Source organism: Malania oleifera, chromosome 5, assembly GCF_029873635.1.
Source record: "Malania oleifera isolate guangnan ecotype guangnan chromosome 5, ASM2987363v1, whole genome shotgun sequence".
NCBI classification, from domain to species: domain Eukaryota; kingdom Viridiplantae; phylum Streptophyta; class Magnoliopsida; order Santalales; family Ximeniaceae; genus Malania; species Malania oleifera.
Window position 1 is genome coordinate 19,261,507 of NC_080421.1, and position 26,391 is coordinate 19,287,897.

General features: G+C 35.8%; 1 protein-coding gene across 1 annotated transcript; it reads right to left on the reverse strand.

Annotated features, from left to right (window-relative positions):
• Positions 1–23,003: 23,003 nt before the first annotated feature.
• Positions 23,004–25,204, reverse strand: LOC131154798 (probable cinnamyl alcohol dehydrogenase 1). The gene is made up of 5 exons (XM_058107554.1): positions 24,782–25,204; positions 24,578–24,691; positions 24,209–24,436; positions 23,686–24,125; positions 23,004–23,452 (listed from the first exon to the last, which is right to left on the reverse strand). Exons 1-5 carry the CDS (start codon positions 24,868–24,870, stop codon positions 23,250–23,252), a joined length of 1,074 nt encoding a protein of 357 aa, XP_057963537.1. The 5' UTR covers positions 24,871–25,204; the 3' UTR covers positions 23,004–23,249.
• Between the last annotated feature and the right edge of the window lie 1,187 nt (positions 25,205–26,391).

Genomic DNA, 26,391 nt, shown 5'->3' on the forward strand with positions numbered 1-26,391 from the left:
AACTGTGAAGGCTCAAAAATCGCCTCAAGTTTGATCGACCATCATTGTAGTTCAAAAACACCCTGGTCAACCAAACTGAGCAACCTAGTCGACTGTGTAACAACCTGCTTAATTAACATGATTTTTTTTTTATAGCAAATAACATACTCTGATACCATGATATTAACCTAAGCAGCAAGAAGCAGAAGTCATACAAACATAACCATAAACCATTATATACAATACAAAAACCAATACCAGAGTGCTACCATTTTCGCCAAAATATACACATAACACTGTTTTCCCAAAATACACTCAGCTAGCTTGGGTAAACAAAAATCTTCCACTGTACTCACTTTGTTGTCAGGGCACTACCGTCACCCCTCTACTTGTGAGCTTGATCTGCTCGCCTACCTGGATCACCTGAAAAATATTTCAACACTGGGATGAGCCAACACTCAGTAAGATGATATATGCTATTACTAGTGTGTGGCAATTGAGTTATCATTTCATAAAAATCTGTTTCCATATAATCATGTATATCTGGATTTATAAATACAGTACAAATCATAATATCCATCCCCAATTCCATGTCATTTAACACATTTGTATTTAAGTTACTATTCAAAATACTTCTAACATACATAAGTAATTTCCCTGTCTCTGTAAATCAGTATATACATAATAGTAACTGTAAACTTTCTCCTGTGGATGTCTGTATGTCATGATTTAACCCCTCATGACAGGGTTGTGAGGCCCGTAGGCGGGATCTACACTGACTGGCCGACCAGGTAAATCACTATACTCCCTCGGTCTGATCTGCCCACCTCTACCCATATCTGATGGGGAGCCTGTCCACGTCAAGGGCACTATATGATCGACCTACAACCTATTATCTGAATAGGCAGGTGCACTCTGTAAACTGTATACTGTATGTAGCTACAGTACCGTGCTCTGTAAACTGTATGGTCCAACAGGGTCTGATACTATATATATATATATACTCTTTCACTGTTTTCATCATGTTTTCAAAATTACCATAACGCTATCTTTCTGTTCTGTACATACTGTAACCGTAACATCTCGATGCTATCTCTGTGTAACTGTCTATATATTTTGTAAATGCTCTGTCTCTATACTTTGGATGTTATGGTAATAGAAAACATGACATGCTTTAAACTTTGTAAATCATAACACTGGAACTACGTAATCATAATACTGTATCCATAATTTGTATAATCATGGTATTAAAATCCGTAAAATCATGGTACTGTAATTCACATAATCATAGCACTGAAATACATAAAATCATGAAACTACAATTCATAAAACATACTCCCATACTACATACACACTCTCAAGCCACACCATACTGTAATACATAATTTTCGTAAATAAATACACTGCATAATATTTAGAAATTTCCTAGCATAACATATATCCCTTACCTTATCTTTGAAAAACCCCTACTGTACTCTAACCCGATACCTGCAGGGCCTCTTATACAACACCCTGAAAACGATATTTTCCAGAACTAAACATCAGTATTTTTCTGCCTATATCATTTCCTGCAACTGTCAGGAAGTCAAAAACTGGATACAAGTCCTTACCCTGAATTTGGGATGAAATTCAACTTCATTTTCTTGATGATCTGCTGTGGCAGTCTTGTAGAGAATTCCGCCAGGAGCGTCGTGGTAGCTTCGGATTGTCGATCCAGCAATTGGAGGGGCCGGAAACGAAGAGAGAAGGGAGAGAGAGTCGTAGAAGAGAGAGAGAAGAGAGAGAGGCGTGGTGAAAATGAGAAATATCCCAATTTTCCCATTTTTATACTACCGGATTCGTCGACGAGCCACGTCACTTCGTCGACGAATCTTTAGTAATTTCATTGACTAAGCCCTGTATTCATCGACGAAATTCAGAGAAGCCTGAACCGTCTCTCAGTATTTTCTCGTCGACGAAGCCCTGTGTTCGTCAACGAAATTCTAAAGACCTTCGTCGATGAAACCCTACGTTCGTCAACGAAATTCTTGAAATTTTCTTAAAATTAAATTAAATTATTTTATTCTCCAAAATGCAATGTCATTGACGAAGTCTACGGCCTCCTTCTATTTCTGTTTTTATTTTCTCTCCCTCTTAATTATTAAAATGCTATTATTCGGGTCACTACAGACTGAACCTCAAAAGTGGTCGACCGAACTTCTCGGGTTGGGGTATTTTTAAATGCTAAAATGGGTTTAAAATTTAATTAAACTTTTATAGTAATACCCAGCGTGTCCCCAATGGTAAAAAAATTCCCAAACTCTATATATACCCCTTTTATAACTTAGATTAGCAACTTTGATTAACTTCCAAATCCTCTTAACTTATTTTGTTAATCAAAGTTCCCCCAAACCATTTTTAATGCAAAAATCTTTTCTTTGGGGCAAAATATTTTAATCTCTCCAACTCTCTTTCATTCTTTTTTTGAAAATCATTTTTACAAGAGAGTGTTTATTTGGGCATTTAGTTACATCCAAAGCATCTACACTCTCATTTACTCTTTACTTCGAAAATCTCCTTGAGAGTAAGCTTTGAGATTTCTCCACATATTTCCGTGGTAAATATGTTGTTGGAGAAATATATTTTTGCATCCACGCTTTCATTGAAAAGAAAAACTCTTTATATTGCAAAAATCATTTTGAGAAACACACCTATTTCTCTACTGAGCATTATTTTCATATCATATTAAAGAGTGCATGTTTTATTCAGCTTTATTGTGTACATCTCTGCTTGTATTAAGAAGCATGTTTATATGTGCGAAAAATGTTTTTATTACATCAGTTGGGTTCAGCCCATAATTGAACTGGGGAGTCTCAGCCCCGTAAGTGAGACCAGTTTGGTTCAGCACGGAAATGAGAACTAAGTTTTGTGAACTCTAATTTGATGTTAACACTCAAAAGGACGATAAATAGTCAAGGATATCTCACAAGGTGTTATAGTCACCACGGGTGTTCTCTCAGTGCTCACAAGAAACCCTAAGTCTAATCAATCATGTGAATGTGTCTATTCAGTCTCATGAGATGTCATGTAAATACCAAAGCTTATATAGCCAAATTAATATGAGAATACTATCGATCAATTCTTCATGGAGTTACAAAGTCATATAGAGAGAAACTATACATAAATGACTCAAGTGTGCAATTCTTAGGTTATATGCAAGTATGTGAAGGGTATAAGTTAGTGTAATTCCTCAATACTTTTCTTTTTTTTCAAATTAATATAAAACCCAACAAGTATACGTGCACAGTGTCACATGCAAATGCTCACCCCCCCCCCCCCAAAAAACTAAAGTAGAACATTGTCCTCAATGTGAAAGCATAGAGGAAATATTAAAATTGTGCACGAGTGAACAAACTAATAGAAAATCACTACCAACTAATGCGACAGAAAAAAAAAGAAAAAAAAGAAGAAAGATGCAAATAAAAACAAATAAAATGAAAATAAAAAAAATGAAAAAGAAAAACATTAAGATAGAAAAGTCAAAGGACTCCCCTAGGGTCTTGCAGAAGTAAGACATCTTTATTTAGATTGAATGGAGTCATAAAGGGCTTTAGATGTTATCCATTGACCGTGAAGCGGTTGCCACTCTTTGGATCTACAATCTCTACCATGCCGTGAGAATGAACTTTTTTAACGATGTACGGGCCACCCCATTGGGACTTTAGTTTCCCGGGAAAAACATGCAATCTGTAGTCATAGAGAAGCACTTGCTGAGAAGGGAAAAGTTGTCTGTCTTTGATTTTCCTATCATGTAGCAACTGCATCCGCTCCTTGGCTAAGCGAGCATTGTCGTAAGCTTCCGTCCTAAATTCTTCAAGTTCATAAACTTGCAATTTCCTTAAACCTTTGGCATCATCAAGTGAAAAGTTAATTTTTTTTATAGCCCATAAAGCACGATGCTGAATTTCAACAGGTAAATGACATGCCTTACATAAACTAACCTGGAGGGAGACATCCCTATGTTTGTCTTGAAAGCCATTCGGTAGGCACAAAGTGCATAAACAAGTTTTTTTTTACCAGTCCTTTCGATTAGGACGCATGGTTTTCTCAAGTATGATTTTGATCTCTCTATTGGTCAACTCAGCTTGACCATTAGTCCGAGCGTGGTAGGGAGTAGAGACTCTATAGGTCACTCCATACTTTTGCATAATTTTTTCAAAAGGTTTGTCACAAAAATGCAATCCTCCATCACTAATGATTGCCTTGAGCATGCCAAAATGTGCAAATAACTCCCTGAGAAAACGGATGACAACGTTGTGGTCATTTGTTCTACAAGGTATATCTTCCACCCATTTTGAAACATAATCCACAACGACTAAAATGTAAGAATTCCCAAAAGAGTTTGGGAATGGTCCCCTAAAGCCAATGCCCCAAAACTAAAAAATTTCAAGAGTTAAAATGGAAGACATGGGCATTTCATTCTTTACTGTAATTTTTCCTAATTTCTGACAAGCCTCACAAGTCTTAAAAAAATTCTCAACATCTTTGAACATAGTGGGCCAGTAGAGTCCACTTTAAAAAATTTTTGAAACGGTTTTTTTTGCAGCAAAGTGACCTCCACATGCTTTACTATGACAAAAATGCATCACAGAAGTGAATTCATCATTAGGCACACATCTACGAAACAACTGGTTAGAGTAGTATTTAAACATATATGGATTGTCAAAATTATAATGTCGTACCTCCGCAAGGAACTTACGTTTATCCTGAGTTAACCAATGTTCTGGCATTTGGTCGGTGACAAGGTAATTCACAATATTGGCAAACCACGGAGTGTGTGATATTATAAAAAGACACTCATCAGGAAAATCATCATTAAAGGAGAGGGACATCAGGTAGCTGCAAATGAGAGAGATGGTCAGCTACAACATTTTCCACACCTTTTTTTTTATCTCGAATAGTGATGTCAAATTCTTGGAGAAGCATAAATTATCTGATTAACCTGGGTGTAGCATCCTTCTTCACTAACAAATATTTCAGAGCAGAATGATCAGTAAAAATAATAATAGGAGATCTAATTACATAAGAACGGAATTTTTCTAAGGCAAATACTACAGCTAAAAATTCCTTTTCAGTGGTGGTATAATTCTCCTGAGCATCATTCAAAGTTCGACTCGCATAATAAATGGTAGACGGCTTATTATCAATTCTTTGACCTAGAACAGCACCAAGGGCATAGTCACTAGCATTAGTCATGATTTCAAATGGCAAGTCTCACTAAGGAGGTTGCGTGATAGGCACAATAGTCATATGTTTCTTTAGCATTTCAAAAGCTTGTTGACATTCATCAGTCCACAAGAATTTAGTCTCATTCTGCAATAACGTACATAATGGTTTAGCAATACTACTAAAGCCCTGAATAAAATGCCTATAGAAGCCGACATGACCAAAGAAAGAACGGATATCCCTAACTGTCTTTGGGATAGGTAACTAGGAAATCAACTCTACCTTGGCTCTCTCAACCTCTATACCATGCTCAGAAACCAAATGACCAAGCACTAAACGACTACTTACCATAAATTGACATTTTTCCTAATTCAAAAGCAAATTCTTTTCCTTACATATTTTCAAAATAGCAGTCAAATTTTTCAAACAAATATCAAAGTTCTTACCAAACACAAAGAAGTCATCCATAAAAATTTCACATATATCATCTAACATATAAAAAAATATGCTTATCATGCAGCGCTGGAAAGTAGCAGGTGCATTGCATAGACCAAATGACATTCTACGAAATGTGAAAGTACCGAAGGGACAAGTGAAGGTAGTCTTCTCTTGATCCTCAGGTGCTACAATAATTTGATAATAACCAGAAAATCCATCCAAGAAATAGAAAAAGGAATTATCAACTACTTTTTCGAGTATCTGATTTAGGAAAGGTAACAAGAAGTGATCTTTTCGGCTAACCGAATTCAATTTACGATAATCAATGCACATTCTCCAACCTGTTACTTTCCTAGATGGGATCAGTTCTCCATTATCATTTTCGATGACAGTCAAACCAGATTTTTTTGAAACTACCTGTGTCGGGCTTACCCATTTGCTGTTGGAGATCGGATAGATGATGTCAGCAGCTAATAATTTCAACACTTCATTCTTTGCCACCTCCTTCATGGTTGGATTCAGCATCCGTTGTGCATGTCGAACTGGTTTAGCATCTCCTTCAAGGAAGATGTTGTGAGTGCAAATCGCAGGGTCGATACCCTTGATGTCTGCAATGGTCCATCCTATCGCTCCACGATGCTTCCTTAGTACTTGCAATAACTTAGTTTCTTGTGTAAGAGTAAGGTGAGAAGAAATTACCGTAGGGAATGTGCCTTCTATTGGACCCAAGAAAACATATTTCAGCTCTTCAGGCAATGATTTTAGCTCAAGTGTTGGAATTTCTTCTTTTGATGACTTCTTAATTTCAGGTAGGTCAATAGCCTCAAACATTGGCTTATTCCAAATACTCATGTAACTTGCATCCAATAAGTGAGGGGAACCATCTATCTTTGGAAATTGTCCCTCCGATCCTAACAATTTTTCATCAAATACCTCAAGCTGTTCAAAAAAAGTCATTTTCAAACGCGCCATCAACATCAAGTACTGACAGTAGCTCTGAAATATCTAAATTATCTATTACATCGACTGCATATGTTTCTGCATCATCACACCCACTTGACATCTTATGAGCATTGAACATGTTCGTTTCCAATGTCATGTTTCCAAACGTGAGCTTAAGTACTCCGCTTCGACAATTAATCAGGGCATTAGAAGTAGCAAGGAATGGTCACCTAAGAATAACTGGGGCTTGATATATGGTGGAGACAGGATGTTGCATGTCCAGAACAACGAAGTCCATGGGGTAGTAAAATTTTTCAACCTGAACCAATACATCCTCAACAACGCCTCGCAGAGCTTTTACAGATTTGTTTGTCAACTGTAGCATCATAGTAGTTTTCTTCATCTCACCTAAACTCAGCTGTTCATATATAAAAAAAGGGAACAAGTTCACATTACTCCCTAAATTAAGTAGAGTTCTCCCGATATGAGATTCACCAATCATGATAGAAATAGTGGAAGAACCAGGATCTCTGAGTTTCTTCGGAGTCTGACTCAATATCAATGCGCTAACTTGCTCAGTCAAGAAAGCCTTTTTTTTCACGTTCAGTTTCCTTTCTACTATGCATAGGTCTTTTAGAAATTTTGCATATGCAGGGACTTGTTGTATGGCATCCAAAAGTGGAATGTTGATCTTCACATGTTTGAATATTTCTTGGATCTCAGTGTGATACTTATTTTTCTGACAAGATGTCAACCGCTGAGGATAGGGTACCACAAGTTGATACTCCTTAATCGACTCATCCTCCTTATTATCTGACTTCTTTGAACTTGAGCTTGCTTCATCTGATTTTTATTTTCCTTTATCTGTCTCAGCTGTCACCTCAGGTGTTGGAGTAACTATTTGTTGATCAATAGACATGTCATGTTGGGAAACTTCCTTTCCGCTTCTTAAGGTAATAACTGCCTTAGCTGACTCCAAAGCATCCCTTGAAACATTATGCACCAGTTGCTGTTGCTGTCTATATACCTGGGGATTAGGCTGAGGCTGTGCAGGAAATTTCCCTTTTTCCAAGGTATTCAGCTGTGTACTTATCTTATTCATTGTATCTCTCATTCTCCGGTGGTTATAGCATAAAGTTGTATGAATTGCTGAAACATGTTCGCCATTTGCGTCATGCTATCATCAGGAGATTTCTTTACTGGAATAGGAGCTAAAGTTGGTTGGTATCTTGGTGGTGCGTAGTTCTGAGAAATCTGTTGCAGCTGATACTGCTGTTGAGGAGATGCAATTGGGTGATATATCAGTTTCAGAGGCAATGCATAAGATTGAGGAACTTGTTGATACCGTGAGGTTGATGGACCGAGCTGATCATTCCTTCATGATAGGTTCGGATGATTTCTCCATCCTAAATTATAAGTATTTGAGAATGGCTGATTCTGAGTTTTTTTTTTACCCAATTCACCAATGGCACCCGATCATATCTACTCTCCTGCTATACTGGTAGTAAATGACAATCTTGAAGTCTGTGGTCTGAAGTCTCATAGATAGAGCAATCATCAGCTTTCACTTTTTCTAATTCCATAACCTCCATTTTCTTAGACAATGCAGCAACAAGAGCGTGTAAACTAGGTTCCTCTTTGACCTCGTATTTGCCTCCCCCACTAATCGCTCTAAGAGGTTGTGCTTCTATTGGTGCCCGTTCATGACATGTGTTCCATTGTTGGGCACTCTCAGCTAAATAATCGAAGAATGATAGAGCCCCATCTGGTTCTTTGCTGAAGAACTCCCCGTTTCACATAGTCTGGACAAACTGTTTACATGCATGGGTTAAAACAACATAAAAATAATACACTAACCTCCATGATTCGAATCCATGGTGTGGACATATATTCATCAGGTCCTTGAATCTCTCCTAGCAAGCTTGGAATGTCTCGTCACCTTTTTGCATGCACTGACTGATCTACTCCTCTAGGTACTAAGTTCTCTAAAAAGGAAAGAACTTATGTAAGAAGTCACGTTCCATTTCAGCCCAGCTAGTAATAAAGTTAGGTTGTAGAAAATTAAGCTAGATTTTTGCCTTATCTTTCAAAGAAAAGGGAAAAAAGTGAAGTTTGATATACTTATCAATTCTAGCATTATTAATAAAAGTGGTGTAGACCAACTCAAAATTTGTCAAGTGTTGGTATGGACTCTCAGAATCTATCCTATGAAATTGGGGTATCACAGATAACATATCATGCTTAATGTTGAAGTTTGGTGCATCTTGTGGTAACACAATGCAAGACGGTGTGGAAGTACGTGCTGGGTGTAGAAAATCCTGAAGTATATGTGGTGTAGGTGTAGCCATGACTTCCTCAAATAATTGGTCAAATAGATTGCCCAAATCAATTTCAGAATCACTCATAAAATTAATAGGAGAATAGTCAGATTTTGTGCTTTGTATGTCCCTACTAGTGCTAGGTGAAATTTTAGACAGTCTATTCGAGTTATCTCGGATCCAAGGCATCAAACATCAATGTAATCGTAGAAATTCACTAACATAGCAGCAAACAAGCATGATCAAAATTTTCAATTTTTTTAATTTCTATTAATGAAAAATAAAAAATAATTGGAAAAATACAAAATTTGAAATTAAAACTGACATTTCCCGACAATGGCGCCAAAAACTTGACTCACTCGAAAAATGAGCAACTCAGAAGCTATCCCAAGTATAGCAGTTCTATCGTGTAATATTTAGCTCAAAGGCGAGATCGTCTCCTCACGGAATATGGTTAAATTTCAAATTTTATGTATTTTTAATCGAAATAAAAAGTCATTGAAGTCAGTTCAAATTTGGGTTCTCTGGATTGTTTGAAATTTCTTTTGATAAATTAAATGAACATGCAATTTAAATTCTAAACCTAACACACACTAAATTAAATAATGAGAAACAAAAATCCTACAATTAACCAAAGAAGAATTGAAACACGCATTAAACTTTGGAGCAAAAACTAAAGACACAAATTTTCTTATGTAATTAAAACATGCAAGACTGAGAATGCAACTAATCACAAATTTAAATAACACTAATTTAGATGCAATCAAGAACTTAAACAAGAATTCGAGACTTCAAGAAATAAACCATAAACAGGACACTAAAAAAAATAGGACTTTAATAAGATCAAACTCAACCTAAATCAAACTCACCAACAGCTAAATTTTAAGGAAGACAATTAACATAAATCCTAAAGAAAATATTTTTCTTTTTGTATTTATTCTCCTTTTTTTTTTTTCCAAGAAATCAAACCGAACATAATCAAACAAAAAGTGATTCAAGCAACAAAAAAAAAAAAAAACAACTTTAATCTAAAGATAATATTAAATAAGAAAAAGAAAGAAATTGACTTAAATAAAAATATCTCAATATAAAATCAAAAGTTGAACTTCAATTGAAAAAAAAAAAAAAAAAACAACAACAACTAACAATATTTAAAGAAGAATAGGAGAGAGAGAAAAAAAAAAAAACAAAAGAAAGAGAAAGGGAGAGAAAAGTTAATGGAGAGTTCGACTGGAGTTCTTAGCAGCAGCCAAGCTGGCCGTGGCTCAGAGTAGCACGTAGCAAGCTAGAGGAAGCTTCGCGAGGTGGCTGGCCGTGACTGAAATTGCAATAGCAGGAGAAGCTCTCGAGGTGGCTGGCCGCAGGGGAGGTCTTCTCGGGAACTGGTAGTGGGAGCACGCAACAGCTTCAATAGCAGCAATGGAGGAGAGTCTGGCAGCACCAGCAAGGAGACAGCAAGGAGGACTCGGGTATATTCAGCACACAGCAGGGGCAGGTACACGCAGCAGAGCAGCATGATTGTGGACCTCCAGCAACAACATCAGGTAGGGGAGGATGACGTAATGAGGAAGGGGGAGACGAGGGAGATAAAAAGGAAGATAGATTGAGAAGGAGAGAGCTAAGGCCGAGACAGAAAGGGGAAGGAAGGAAGAGAAATGAGGAGAGATTAGAGGAAAGGGAAGAAATAGGAAGGGAAGCAAGCAAAGGGAGCTTGGGGGGCTGCCTACCGGAAGGAGAAAGAAAAAAGAAATATATAGGGAGAGTGGGGAAGCCATAGGCACGCTAAGGAGGATCCGACCTGGCTGCGTGGCCGGGTCACATCAGGTAAGGTTTAAAATTTTCTTTTTCTTATTTTTTTGTCGAACAAGCCGAGTTTGATCATCTTAGAGTTCATATCTCTCAAAACTTAAAACACAGAAATTGTAGATAATTTTCTTGGCTTCCCACAGAATTTTGAATCGTCTTAAACAGAGTTCGAACAAGAAAATTATGTGCGAATTATGAACTGGTACTAGTTTTAACTTTTGATAATTTTCTTGCAATAAAAAAAAATCAAAAATTCATAAATTATTTAATAAAATCCAAATATTGCAAATAACTGTGTTAAAATATTTAGAGTAATTAGAAATTTATTTAAAATCAAACTCTTGTTTTTTATTTAATATTTTTGAATTAATGAAGAACTCTTTATCCTTTTGAATCAATTTTAATGAATTAAGTCTTCTTTATTATTATTTAAATATTGTTTGATGTTTGATCGATGTAGTGCCTAAAAATCTTATTGATTTTCAATTTACCTTAGGTGATGACCACTTGACCAAAGTGATACTTAATGTCTATGGGTTTAGTCCTCTCATGATGCATTTTGATTGGTTAAGAAGGGCAGTCGACTAGTTTAAATAAAATGCCTAGGCGGTTGATGGCCCTATGAAGGCAAGTTAGTCGATGTAGGCAATAGGCTTGGAGCAGTCTATCCACTCAGGTAGTGGGGGATCAACTAATTTAGCTTTTTAGGCACTACATTGGTGGTAAGTTTTTCTCTTTAATAGCTAGTGTTTGGTTGACCAACTTGTGTCACAAGTCGACTGACCTGAATAGCAAATTGACTCTAACAGGTAGAAAATGACTAATTTTACTCTAAACTCTATATTTGTCCCCTCGTAAATCCAAGGAACATTAGAGAACATATTTATATTGATTTTTCAAGTGTATAAACTCTCTATTCTCTTTTAATGTACCTTTTACCTTAAATTGTTCACGATTGAGAGATACATCAAAACCCTTGTACTATAATCTTGAATATCCATTGAGAGTTGTGTCACAACGTCCCGGAGAAGAGTTTGGAATGGTGAAGGACAATAATAATAATAATATAGGTTTGATGGAGTTGCCAATAACTTGCTATTTTCCTAGGTGCAATTAGTTCACCTAATTACTACTCGTTAATTGGTCTATATACTAATTTTAAGGCCAATGAACCAGCAGTCTCAATCTACTTTTATGAAAGTTGGGATCAGAAGTTCAGTTATGTAAGGAGAAGGTATTAGCATCCCCTACGCACCCATTCTATAAACGATACTTAATTAACTATGAATTATCCCTAATTGAATTGAATGGTTCTTAATTAACTCCAAATAAACAAATAAATATTAAAATTTAAAAATAAAATGAAAATATAAGGTGTGATATATGAATGTCTAATAAGACCTTCAAAGAGATGATCTTATTGGATAAATCCCCTCAGAACTAATATAGGTGGAGTCTAAAACACCTATATATATCCTTTGTTTAATCATTAAAATGCACACACTAAATAAAATATATACAGATATTTAATACGTGAAATGATAAAAAAAAAATCATAAAATTCAAGAAAAGCACTCCCAAAATTTTCCAAACTTTTTCAAAAATGTTTTCTGACTTTTTTTTTTTTTAACTCCGCCTGTGATGCACTTAAATGTCTTAATTTTTTCACACACAGCCAGTCCCAAGCCCGGGTTAAGGAGGAGGGTTGCGTTAGGTAGCTGACAGCCAGCGTAAAATTTGTCAGATCACTATGATATGAATCCTTACCGAATATTTGCTGGGGCGTCCCCTACGAGCAACGCGTTGCACTTGAACCACACGGGTGTAGCGAAAAGTGGGCGAGGGTGGGCTAGGTCATCGCCCTGAAGCGACGCGCCGTGTCGGCGCCTGGGTACGGTGTCAAATATGCGAGGGTTCTTGCATCATTCTGGACGTGGGCAGGTAAAGACGTTAGTTCAGGAAACTAGGATTAGATTAGTAACTTGGAATATAGGGACACTTACGGGTAAAAGCATGGAAATTGTGGATACAATGATTAGAAGAAGAATTAATATAATTTGCCTTCAAGAAACTAAGTGGGTGGGGGAGAAAGTTAGAGAAATCGATAAATCAGGTTTTAAACTTTGGTACACTGGAAAAGAAAAACATAAGAATGGAGTAGACATTATTATAGATAAAAACTTAAAAGATAGCGTTGTGGATGTAATTAGAGTAAGGGATAGAATTATAAAAATCAAAATGGTATTAGGACAAGAGATAATAAATATCATTAGTGCTTATGCTCCTCAAGTTGGCTTAGCAGAAAATCTTAAGAGACAATTTTGGGAAGATATGGATAGTATTATACAAGGCATACCAGGGACTGAAAAAATATTTATAGGAGGAGATCTGAATGGACACGTTGGAAGAGATAATAAAAATTATGAAAGGATACATAGAGGATATGGATATTGAGACAAAAATGAGTCTGGGGAGATGATCTTAGACTTTGCTATGTCATATGATTTTAGTATAATAAATACTTGCTTTAAGAAAAGAGACTAACACTTAATAACCTTTAAAAGTGGACAAAATAGAAGTCAAATAGATTTTTTTTTTAACTAGGAGGGTAGATCGTGTATCATGCAAGGATTGTAAAGTTATTCCAGATGAAAGTCTAACCACACAACATAGATTCTTAGTGTTAGATATATGCATTAAAAAATGGAAGAAAAATGATAAAATAAACCAGTGTAGGAGAACTAGATGGTGGAACCTAAAAGGAGAAAATATAATAAAATTTAAAGATAAAATGATCAAAGATGGGAATTGGACCTTAGAGGATGGGATAAATTCAAATACAATTTTGGAATAGATTAGCTAGCTCTATTACAAAGATAGCAAAAGAGATTTTAGGCGAATCAAGGGGAAGATTCTCAAATAGCAAAGAAAGTTGGTGGTGGGATAAAGATGTACAAAAAATCATAAAGACAAAAAGAATTTGGTATAAAACGTGGCAAAAATGTAGAAACAGCGATAACTTTGAAAAATATAAGGAGGCAAGAAAAGATGCAAAAAGGGCCGTTAGTGAAGCTAAATATAGCACTTGTAGATTTCGATACCTTGGATCTATTATGCAAGCTGAAGGAGAAATTGAAGATGATGTAATGCATAGAGTTAAAGCAGGTTGGGTAAAATGGAGAAGTTCTTCAAGTGTTCTATGTGATCGTAGAATACCCTTAAAATTGAAAGGGAAGTTTTATAGGACAACTATAAGACCAGCTATGCTATATGGATCAGAATGTTGGGCGACGAAGAAACATAATATCCAAAAAGTAAAAGTTGCCGAGATGAGGATGCTTAGATGGATGAGTGGTATAACATTGAAAGATAAATTAAGGAATGAACATATTCGTGGTAAGTTAGGTGTAGCTCTTATAGAAGATAAGATAAGGGAAGGACGACTCAGATGGTATGGACACTTGCAACGTAGGCCTTATAGTGCACCTGTGAGGAAGAGTGACTTAGTTACTGTGGGGGGCAGTAGAAGGGGTAGGGGTAGACCTAAAATAACTTGGGAGGAGATAGTGAGTAAGGATTTAATATCTTTGAATCTATCAAAAAAAATGGTCTATGATTGCATAAATTGGCGGAAAAGGATTCATATAGCCGACCCTACTTAGTGGGACTAAGGCTTGATTTTGTTGTTGTTGTTGTTGTTTTCTGACTTTTTTTTTAGCATTTTTTCAGTAATTTTTTTTTAGATTTTTAAATAATTTCTCCTCCATTTTTTTTTTAAAATTTTTTGGTATTTCTATTTTTTTTTTTGTTGTCCAAGTAAATAATTACTCAAATAGTGCTTATCTATTTTTATAATTTTTAAAATATTTTTCTTAATTTTTAAATAATTTTTTACTATTATTTTAAATGTTTAAAAATAAAAATTAATTTATAAATTAAAAATTAAACTAGTGATTCAGAGGGTTAGACTGATTCAACTAGTTTGAACTGGTTGGCTCAGGTTAACCTGGTCGAAGAAGAGGGTTGCTACTTGTCAGCTAAGGTGGCAACACGTGACATAAGATATTTTTATTTTTATTATTATTTTTAAAATTTATTGTAGTAGAGTGACGTCAGTGTGACGTCACCCGCCACATGGCATAATGTTTGTACTTGAAAGGTGAAGATGTAACAATGCATGTAGTGGATAACGTAGTGGATAAAACTCTTATCATTTTGTTTTTAGGTGAGATGGGAGGATGAGAGAAAGGAGAGACATGAAAATGAAAGAAAGAGAAAGCCCACCAAAACCATTTGAGAGCTCAGTAAGATGGGATGATGAAGAAAATGAGAGCCATTCAAGATGAGGAAGGAAGGAGAGACCTGCACAAGGTCTCCTATCCTAAGATTGGAAATATGCCGGACAAAATGATGTGGCTCCAAGTTGTATCTTAACAAGCGAAAAAAAAATGAGCTTTTATTGCCAAGAGGTGATGTCCTTGGGAGATTTGGTCAGCGAAGGATATGTTAGAATGTACGGTGGGAAAGTCAAGGCCAAGGCCATCCTTTAAGAGCACTCAATAATGGTTGCTCCTCCATTGACTGATTTATTTAAAAAGGAAAGGACAGGGATCTGGGCATATGCAATTATGCATGTTAGGAGTGTCTTTGTGCAACTGAGGAAGGTTGTATCTTCATAATTTGCATTAACTTAATTTGCCATTTGATTAAACAGAACCTCAGGGGTTTTACGAACAAGAACATCTTATAGCGAGTGTAAAAAAGTTAAGGATGCTATGATAAGATATTCACTCGGCCGGAGAATAGAAGGCTATGTTTCATCAAGAAGATGCCAAATTGACATTTGTTAGGATTTAACCCTTTTAATTTGCAGATCAGACCTGAAATTGAATCAAATTTTAAGAATAAAGTTGCATCTTGAGTCGTTAAATTTGTAAAATCAAGATTTTTTATTTCATTGAATTAAACTCATTTTATAATAAAAAATATTTTTTAAATAACAACAACTACTAGTAATACTACTTACCATTACTATTGAAATAAAAATAATAACAACCAATAATAATTGCAATAAAAATATTATTTATTGTTATAAAAATAATAATAATAAATTAAAATAGTAATAATTAAGAAAACATGAAATTATTATTATTATTTTAAGGGTCGTAAATTATAAAAATAGTAAAAAAAAATTATAACTAATAATGTCTATAATAAAACAATATTTATTATTTACAAAATAATAATAACAACAAGAACAATAATAATAAAAAAGGCAAAATTATATATTATTTTAAGGATATTAACTATTATAAAATTGATAAAAATATTTAAAAAACAATAAGAATAATAATTACTGTAATAATAATCATTATTATGAAATTAATAAAAATCATAATCAAACAAAAACAATAAAAATAATATTATTAATTATTATTATTATAAAAAAATAATTATAATTATAATAAAAATAGTAACAAATAATTACAATTTCTATTATTAAAATAATAAAAATAACAAGAAAAATGATAGTAATAAATTCAATAATAATAATTATATTTTTACACTGATAATAGACACAATTATGAGAATAGAAAAATAATAATAATAAAAAAAAAAGAACAAATAATAATATCAATTGTTATTATTATTACAAAAACATAACAACTAATCATAATTACAATAACAGTAATAAAAATTAAAAAAATATTTATTACTATTAAAATAATAATAACAACAAGAATAATAATAATAATAATAATAATAATAATAATAATAATGTAAAAAATAGAATAATTATTATTTTAAGAAAAATAATTATTCTGAAAATGGAAAAAAAAAATAGTAACAACTAATAATTACAATGGCAATAATATCTGTTACTATAAAAATAATAATAACAAATAAAAATGAAAAATAATAATAATTATTATTTTAAGGATACTAATTAGTAGAAATAATAAAAAATAACAATAACAACTATAAAAAATAATAATAACACTAATAAAAATTGTTATTTTAAAGTAAAAACAATAATACATAATTAAATAAGTATGTATTACAAGTTTTTATTTAAAAAAAAAAAAACTTATTTTCATTCCATTATAGGAGTTTCGATGAATCCCCAATACTCATTGATAGTAAAAAGGGGGAAATTTTTTTATGAACATTTTTGGCAAGATATGAACCTATATAAGTTATATCTTTTCTTTTGCTGATGTAAAGGGAAGCTTTGTCCTGTGAAGAAGCAGGTTGTATAAACAAAATCATACAAAGTTGATACAAAAGGCACAAGCCTTGCAAATACACAAGAGTGTATAAACAAATATAGTAAGATGGAAATGTCTCACCAAATACTCTGAACAATGTTCTAAAAAAGAAACAACTAGCCAAAGTAGAGCACAATGAAATACCAATATGTTGTAAATAATCTACAATCAAAGTCACACAAAGAAGAAGGTAGCAATAGGTTGCTATGCTGGAGAGATGACTGGCGTAGGCGTGGGCTTGCTGCAGGCACTGGCTACATGTGCTGGCTGCAAGCGCTAAAGGCTATATGAGTGAAAAGCCAAAAATGGAGAAAAACTGAGGGCTGGTTGAACTGCTTGCTACATGTGTGGAGAAATTCAAAGTGGAGGGGTAGCTGCTGCGTATAATCTTTGATTTTCAATTTCAAAATAGAATCTCCAGATTTTGCTCCTATTAGGAAGCTAACAAACGTTTGAAAACAAAACCTTTTCAAGGCAATGGGCCCCATAGGAGGGAAACCCAACAAATCTCCCCCTCCCAACTTATGGGGACAACTCCACCAATCCGGCCAAAACTTGACACTTTACATGCTTATCTTTAATTAATGCTTTTGTTTTCATATCCGAACAATTGTCATCAGTGTGAATTTTTTCAAGCTGCAATAATTTCTTATCCAACACATCCTGAATCCAATAATATCTTACATCAATATGTTTTGACTTTGAATGGAAGATAAAAGTTTTACTCAAATAAATTGCGCTTTGACTATCACAATAAAGAACGTACCTTTCTTATTCCATGCCCAACTCTTTTAAGAATCTCTTCAACCAAAGCAATTCTTTGCAAGCTTCTGTAATGGCAATAAACTCAACTTCCATAGTAGATAAAGCAATACATTTCTGTAATTTAAATTGTCATGCCATAGCTCCCCTTGCAAAAGTCATCAAATAACTCAAAATGGATTTTCTAAAATCAACATCACCGACCATGTCAGAATCCGTGAATCCATGGAGCATAGATTTACCATTTCCAAAGCACAAACACACCTTTGAAGTACCTCTAAGGTATCGGAGAATCCATTTTACCGCTAACCAATGCTCCTTTCCCGAATTAGAGAGAAACAGACTAACAACTCCAATGGCGTGAGCTAAATCCGGTCTTATGCAAACCATTGCATACATTAAGGAACCAACAGCCGAAGCATAAGGAATTTTCTTCATCTCTTCCTTGTCTTTCTCACTTGTAGGACTTTGTTTTGTACTAGGCTTGAAGTGACTGGCAAGTGGGCAACCAATGGATTTTGCTTTATCCATATTGAACCTCTCAAGCACTTTTTCAATGTAACTTTCTTGAGACAACCAAATTTTCCCTTTTTCACGATCACGAACAATTCTTATGCCAAGAATTTGCCTTGCTGGTCCCAAGTTTTTCATAGAAAAAGACTTACTCAACTCCGACTTCAACTTGTCAATCTTGGAGAAATCCTGTCCTACAATAAGCATATCATCAGCATAGAGTAAGAGAATAATATAAGTACCATTTGAAATTTTTTTCATAAACACACGATCATCCGAAGAGGTATTTGAGTAACCATGATCACTCATGAAAGAATCAAATTTCTTGTACCATCTTCGTGCTGCTTACTTCAACCTATACAGACTTTTCTTTAATTTGCACACTAAATTCTCTTTCCCTTTTTATTTGAAACCTTCCGATTGTTCCATGTAAATTTCATTTTCCAAGTCACCATGTAAGAAGGCAGTTTTCACATCTAGTTGCTCAACTTCTAAATTCAAGTATGCTGACATGCCAAGAACAACCCGAATAGATGACATTTTCACAACCAGTGAAAATATTTCATCAAAGTCAATTCCCCTTTTCTGACCAAAGCCTTTTACCACAAGCCTAGCCTTGTGCCAAAGATTTTTTTCATCATTTTTCAACCTAAACACCCATTTATTTTTCAAAGCTTTTTTTCTAGAAGGAAGTTTAACCAAATTATAAGTGTGACTGTCAACTATAGACTTCATTTCCTCTTGCATAGCCTCCATCCATTCAACTTTATTTTCATGGTTTATGGCTTCTTGATAGCTTTCGGGCTCCCCTTGATCTGTTAGAGTAACGTAATCACTTGATGGATATTTAGTTGAAGGTCTTGACTCTCTTGAAGATCTTCTCAATGGAGCTTGCTCTTGAACTTTTTACTCCCCCTCATTTTCATCTTCAACATCATTAGGAATTTCATCATTTCCAACATCTTCAAAAGGTGAAAGAACATCTTCCATATTTTCATCATGTGCCAAATGTGGAGAAGGTGACTCTAAGTCAACAAAATCATTCCCATTATTGTGGTTGCTCAATTGTGCCAAAATCTTCAATTGTTTGATCTTCAAAAAATACATCTCGGCTTCTAATAATTTTTTTGTCAACCAGATCCCACAATCTGTATCCAAATTCATCATGCTCATAGTTAAGAAAAATACATTGCATTGTCTTGTCATCAATTTTGGGTCTTTCATCTTTTGGAATGTGAACAAATGCACGACAACCAAACACTTTCAAATGATCATAAGTGACATTCTTACCTTTCCATTTTTTTTTCGGGAACTTCACCAAGTAAAGGAGTTGAAGGAGACAAATTAATTAAGTACACTGCCATCCTCATTGCTTCACCCTAAAATGATTTTGGCAACTTCGCATGAGAGAGCATACATCTCATTCTCTCCAGCATGGTGCGGTTCATTTTTTCGGCAATACCATTTTGTTGAGGGGTTTTCTTGACAGTCTTTTGATGTTTAATTCCTTGGATATAACAATATGCATCAAATGGACCAGTACTCTACCATTATCCGAGCGCACACATTTCACCTTCTTTCCAGTCTCCCTTTCAACTTTAACCTGAAAATGGTTAAACACATCTAAAACTTGATCTTTAGTTTTCAAAGTGTAAGCCCAAACTTTTCTTGAACAATCATCAATAAAAGTGACAAAATAAAGTACATTACCATGAGATTTAACTTTCAAAGGACCATATGCATCGGAATGTATCAAATCTAGAACATTAGACTTTTTAGTAACAAACTTTGTACGGAAATGAGCTCTATGTTGCCTACCGGCCAAACAATGAACACTAGTTTTAAGAGAAGTACCTTTCATTCTGAGTAGAAGCTTCCTTTTGAACAAAAACAGCATTCCTTTTTCACTCATGTGCCCAAGCTGCTTATGCTACAAATCGATGAAAGAGTGACTCTCAATTGCATTCACAATACCATTACCAATTTTACCTTGCATCATATAGAGTGTACTAGTCTTCTTGCCTTGAGCCACCACCAAATTACCCTTTGCGAGGTTCCATTTTCCATCACCAAAATGGTTGTCAAAACCTTCATCATCAAGCTTTCCGGTAGATATCAAATTTAGTCGAATGTCGGGTACATGTCTCACACCTTTGAGCACCAACTTGCATCCCATATTTGTTTCCAAACAAACATTTCCCATGCCAACAAATTTTGACAAACTTTCATTTCCCATCCGAACAACTCCATAATTTCCTTCATAATAAGAAGTGAAGAAATCTTCCCGAGAAGTGACATGAAATGATGCACTGAAATCAATAACCCAATTAGTCTCTTGACTTGTCAAATTAATGTAATTTTCATCACAAACAACCATAAGATCACCATCAAATGCAACTGAAGTTGTGTCTTCATGCTTTTTCTCAAAAATTTTCTCTTTGTTTTACTCCTTGAATTTCAATTTTTTACACTCCCGCATCATATGCCCTTTCTTATGACAATAGTGACACTTAATATCTTTTTTCGAAACTGAGCTGAACCGGCCTCTTGATTTATCATTACAGTGAAAATACCTACTTTTGCTTCTGCCTCTCCCCCGATTTTCTGTCACAAGTGCCTTTGAATAAGAAGAGCCAACTGATTTTCTTCTAATTTCTTCATTCAACAAGCTACTAGTTACTAGGTTCATAGTAACAATTCCATCGAGAGCCGAATTACTAACTGTCACAACCAAAGTCTCCCAACTTTCTGACAAAGAGCTAAGAAGCATAAGACCTGCAATTCATCATCGAAAACTATTTTCATAGTAGCAAGCTGATTAATAATATTTTTCATTTCATTCAAATGCTCAGTAATAAGACCACCATCTTTATATTTCAAATTCACCAATTTTCGGAAAAGAAAAGCTTTATTTGTAGTCGACTTTCTATCATAAAGACCCTCCAATTTTTTCCACAATTCATGTGCCGAAATTTTGGTAGAAATATGATGAAAAACACTATCATCAATCTATTGCCAAATGACACCAACGGTTTTTCTATTAAGCTTATTTCACTTATTATCACTCGTGTCTTTAGGCTTTCGACTATCGCCCTCAATAACTTGGCTCTGATACCCCTTGTTGGGAAAAAATAATTATTCGAATATATATGAACCAATTCCCACAAGTAAATCAATGGAGTAATGCAAAATAATAAATAAAAATGAGATACAAAATTTAACGTGGTTCCCTCAAATGTTGAGGTACGTCCACGGGGCACGACAAACCAAATCTACTATCACCAAAAAATTCATACAAAATGAATACAAAAAGCACGAGCCTTGCAAATACATAAGAGTATATAAAAAATATAGTATGATGGAAATATCTCACCAAATACTTTGAACAAAATTCTAAAGAAGAACCAACCAGCCAAAGTAGAGCACAATGAAATACTAATATGTTGTAAATAATCTACAGCCGGAGTCACACGAAGAAGAAGGTAGTAGCAGGTTGCTATACTGGAGAGATGACTGGCGCAGGCGTGAGCTTACTGTAGGCTACAGGTGTTGGCTGCAAGCGCTAAAGGCTATATGAGTGAAAAACCAAAAATGGAGAAAAAATGAGGGCTGATTGAATTGCTTGCTGCGCGTGTGGAGAAATTCAAAGTGGAGGGACAACTGCTGCGCATAATCTTTGATTTTGAATTTCAAAATAGAATCTTTAGATTTTGCTCCTATTAGGAAGCTAACAAACATTTGATTTGATTTTAAATTTCAAAATAAAATCTCTAGATTTTACTCCTACTGAGAAGTTAACAAACATTTCAAAACAAAACTTTTTCAAGGCATTGGGCTCAACAGAGGGAAGTCCAACAACTTTCACCCACCAAACTTTCTAATTATTTTCCCTAAATTTGACTTAAATCTTTTATAAATTGGTACTTAAATATAATGAAAGCAACAAATTATCGAACTTAACAGATTGGGCAACCCCTATTTTTCTATATCTCATATTGTCTCACTATCATTAAGGTGTCAAGTCCCTCTTAACCTGCGTCTACTGATCTAATATCCTTAAAATAGTCTATTGATAATATAGTAGAAATTTTGTGAAACTTTGGTTAAAGTAAGAACAAGAAGCATGTAAATAATTAATCACAACACATTTCATTCAATCTTATCCTAAGTATCCTGTCACACTAGACCTCTCTATTTACAAAATTATCATTGAATCTAGCAAACTATCACCACTAATTATTGGGCTTTTATGGAGTTTAGTTGTGTTTTAATTTGGATGACGACCCGACCTCTATTTAATTAGAGATTTTTATTCTAAAACTTAGTCCACGGCCCAAGCCGCAGCGCTCATGGACTAAGTGGCACAAGTCGTACTTATGAGGGTTGCCCCCGAGAAATTTTTTAAAGCCCATTCGGAACGGAACTCTAGGCGCAACATATAAAAAGGATTGCTTTTGGATGATTAAGGTTGACATTGTTGTACCTGTGAAAGAGCGAGAGGGAGAGCATTGTATCGCCGCACTCTCTGTGTTTTCTTCCTAATAATATTGAAATCTTTACAACTTCGTAAACGTAGGCAAAATTATCGAACCACGTAAATATTGTTTTATGCGTGTGATTAATTTTTTTTCGGCATTATTTTTTCTCTATTTTTGTCCTTTATTCCTGACACTAATTGCCACCAAACCTAAGGAAAAATAGAGGCTTCCAAACATCACTTTCAGATAATACAAATTTTCGAGGATGAATGCAGGTGCGTAAGCCATCGATGTCCAAAGTCCAAAGCATATCTCATCCCTTCTTATATTTATTACAGGAGGAAAAGTAAAAGAAAGAAAGAAAGAGCAACATAACATGGCACCCGATGGGCCAATAGTCCATACTCCTCCCCACCCCACGCCTGACTCCACCAATACCATTGAAACAGAGCACAGCAAGTTCTTTTTTGTTTTGTGTCACCAATCCAGAAATGCCATGTTCAGTATATGAGATTTTGGATGTTTCTTTTGTAGATGGATCACTGGTCGAGCTTGCTGCCGGCGACGTCAACGACGAATCTGTAGCGAACATCATTCTTCTCCAGCCTCTCGAAGGCCGTGTTGACGTAATCCATCTTCACTACTTCGATGCTGGAAGTCACCCCCTTCTCTACGCAAAACTCCAACATCTCCTCCGTCTCCTTCATGCTTCCGATGAAGCTCCCTGTTATCGTCTTCCTCCCTGCGAAAATCACAGCATCAAAACCGCAGACCAATCATAAACCCATTGATCAATCTTTATCGATTTTCAATCACAGAGATTTCCTTGAGAAAAGCAATAAAACCAGATACCCAGAAAACAATTTACCCTCTTTCCAGAGAAATTAAGAGAATCTTCCGCCTAAAACACCAAAAGAAAAAGGCACCCACCATCGAGAACCCTAAACCCAGATAAAATTTAGGAGAAAGACTCACCGAGCATGACAACGGGAGTGACGAATTGCAAAGGGGTATTGATGACACCCATCAAGATCAACTTCCCGTCAAGCTTCAACAGAGACAGATAGGGTTCGAGAGGGTGGAACACGGGCACCGTATCAATTATATAATCCAGTGAATCGGCAGCCTCCTGCATCTTCTCTGCGTCGGAGCTGACCAAGTACTGGTCCGCCCCGAGATGATCCAGAGCCTCCTCTCTCTTCCGATCCGACGAGCTGATGACAGTCACGTGATGGCCCATGGCCTTGGCGATCTTCACCCCCATGTGTCCCACTCCTCCCAGCCCCAATATTCCCCCTTTCAGCCCACTCTGCTTCAGCCCAAAGTGTTTCAGGGGACTGTACACCGTCACCCCGGCGCATAGCAACGGCGCCGCCTGCTCCGTCACCATTCCGTCCGGTATCTTCACCAGAAACCTGGAAGATTAGAATAACAGATGATCGATTCAGAGTAAGATAAATCGGGCGGAAGGGGGTGTGGGATCGTTGGATGGGCTTACTTCTGATCGACGACCATGGCGCTGGCGAAGCCGCCTTGAGTGACATTGCCGTCGGTGTAGACGTCGTTGTAGGACCAGATCTTCTTGTTGCAGTACTGCTCGTTGTCGGATTTGCAGGGACGGCAGTTTCTACAGCATCCGACGATGACTCCAACTCCGACGGTGTCCCCTGCTCTGTACTGGGTCACATCTGATCCCACCTCCACCACCTCACCTACCACCTCATGCCTGAATTTTTCAAACAAATCACGGCAAAGAAGGAATAAATTAAGTCAGAAATCAATGTATGTGTGTGTGTGTGTGTGTGTGAGAGAGAGAGAGAGAGAGAGAGAGAGAGAGAGAGAGAGAGAGAGAGTTTGTAATTTGTACCCAGGAACCATGGGGTAGTTGGACATGCCCAGATCATTTTTCATCTGGTGAAGATCAGTGTGGCAAATTCCACAGCTAAGGACCTTGATGAAGACATCTTCTGGGCCTGTGTTTCTGCAGTTTTTATGTAACAAAAACAGATAACGCTTAGAGATGTTAGGATTATGGGGATGAATTAATCGATGGTCGAGAAATTGACATTACCTAAGAGTGTAAGTGAAGGGAGAAAGAACCCCAGAAGGGTCTCTCGCTGCCCATCCCGTTGTTGTCCTCTCCGCTTCTAGACCACCCATTTCCCCAAACTACTTCTTCTTCTTCTTCAGAGAAAGGGATATGGGCAGAGAATGTAACACTGTTCGTATATATGAATTGAATGGGAAACGAAATTTGTAAGGGAAACGAAATGATGCGGTGTGAGTATATGTCGCAAGGTCGGATTGGGTGGGGGCCCAGGGCCAACCAACCTTGCCTAATTATAAGCCAGGGACGACGTCGTGTCATGGGGTTGGTGGGAGCGATGGCGGTACGTCACTCTTCCGTCACCTCCAAAACAAAGGGAATTATGCAGCCACTGGCCTGTGACGCTAGCCACCTCAAGCTTCACCTTAAAGGACCACCTTGTAATCCAAAAAAAGGCAAGAAAGATTATGGACCAATTTTATAGGAGGAGAGTGACCTTCCGTGCCGTGCAGTATACTCAAAGAAGAATAAGTAAAATAAAATGAATTCCACATGGTTATGAAGAAGGAGATTGACCTTACAAACCGGTATAATCAAAGAAGAAGGAGTATAATAAAATGAATTTCACGTGATGGTCATTAGGACTTCGACATGAGCGATAACACAAATCAAAAAGAAAAAAATAATAAAAATAATAATAATCATATTAACCTCACCTTAGTTTAGCACTTCAATACCCCATTTTCAAATCGGAGAAAATCAAATCTCCCTATTTTTAGGAGATGCTTTAAGGAAGATTTAAAAAAAGAAATTATATATGAAATCAGTTATTTCATCTTCAGGTGTAAAGAGTGCTTAGGTGTCTAGCATGTAACTATGAAACCTCATTTTCATTGCTTAAATTATAAAATATTATTTGAAGTAAAAAAAGTTAAGACTATTGTCACATAGCTTTGGAAGCATTGGCCAGGGCTTCACAAAAAGAAAACAAAGAACATATATAGTCTCAACTAGTAAACCTCTTATTGTGCCCATGGGCATGGCGCGGTGGAAATACATCAGCACGTAAAAAAAAGTATTGGGAGTTCAATTTCAGGTAAATACACTCACGGAGCCAGCGGGAACCGTGGATTGTGAGAGTTCGCTCTATGAGCCAGCAGGAACCGTGAATGGTGACAGTTTTCTGTGAGCCGACAGAAACCATGAATGGTAATGGAGATGTGTGCCGGGGGTTGAGTTGGTTGAACGTCCAACTGATGCATAGAAGCCGTGTCCGTATTTCGGACTTTACCTGATCAGTGAGACCTAGGGGGAGGACGTTAATTCGTTGGTTTGGTGCCGCACCAGAGGGTCCGAAGGGCTTGTTGGTGGCTGAAGTTCCTATGTAATCAAAAATAAATAAATAAATTATAAACAATAAAATAGTAATTGCATATAAATGAAAATGATTTGTATCTATGTATATTTTATTTTCAAATTGTTAAGTGATTGAAGAAATCAACACAAAGTTGGTAAAATAAAATATCTTTTAAATCGTTAGGATCTTTTGATTTTTGTTAAATATGCTTTAGCAGTATTTATATTATAAATGTAGGTCCATAACATCATATCCCAAATATCTAAATATTTTTCAT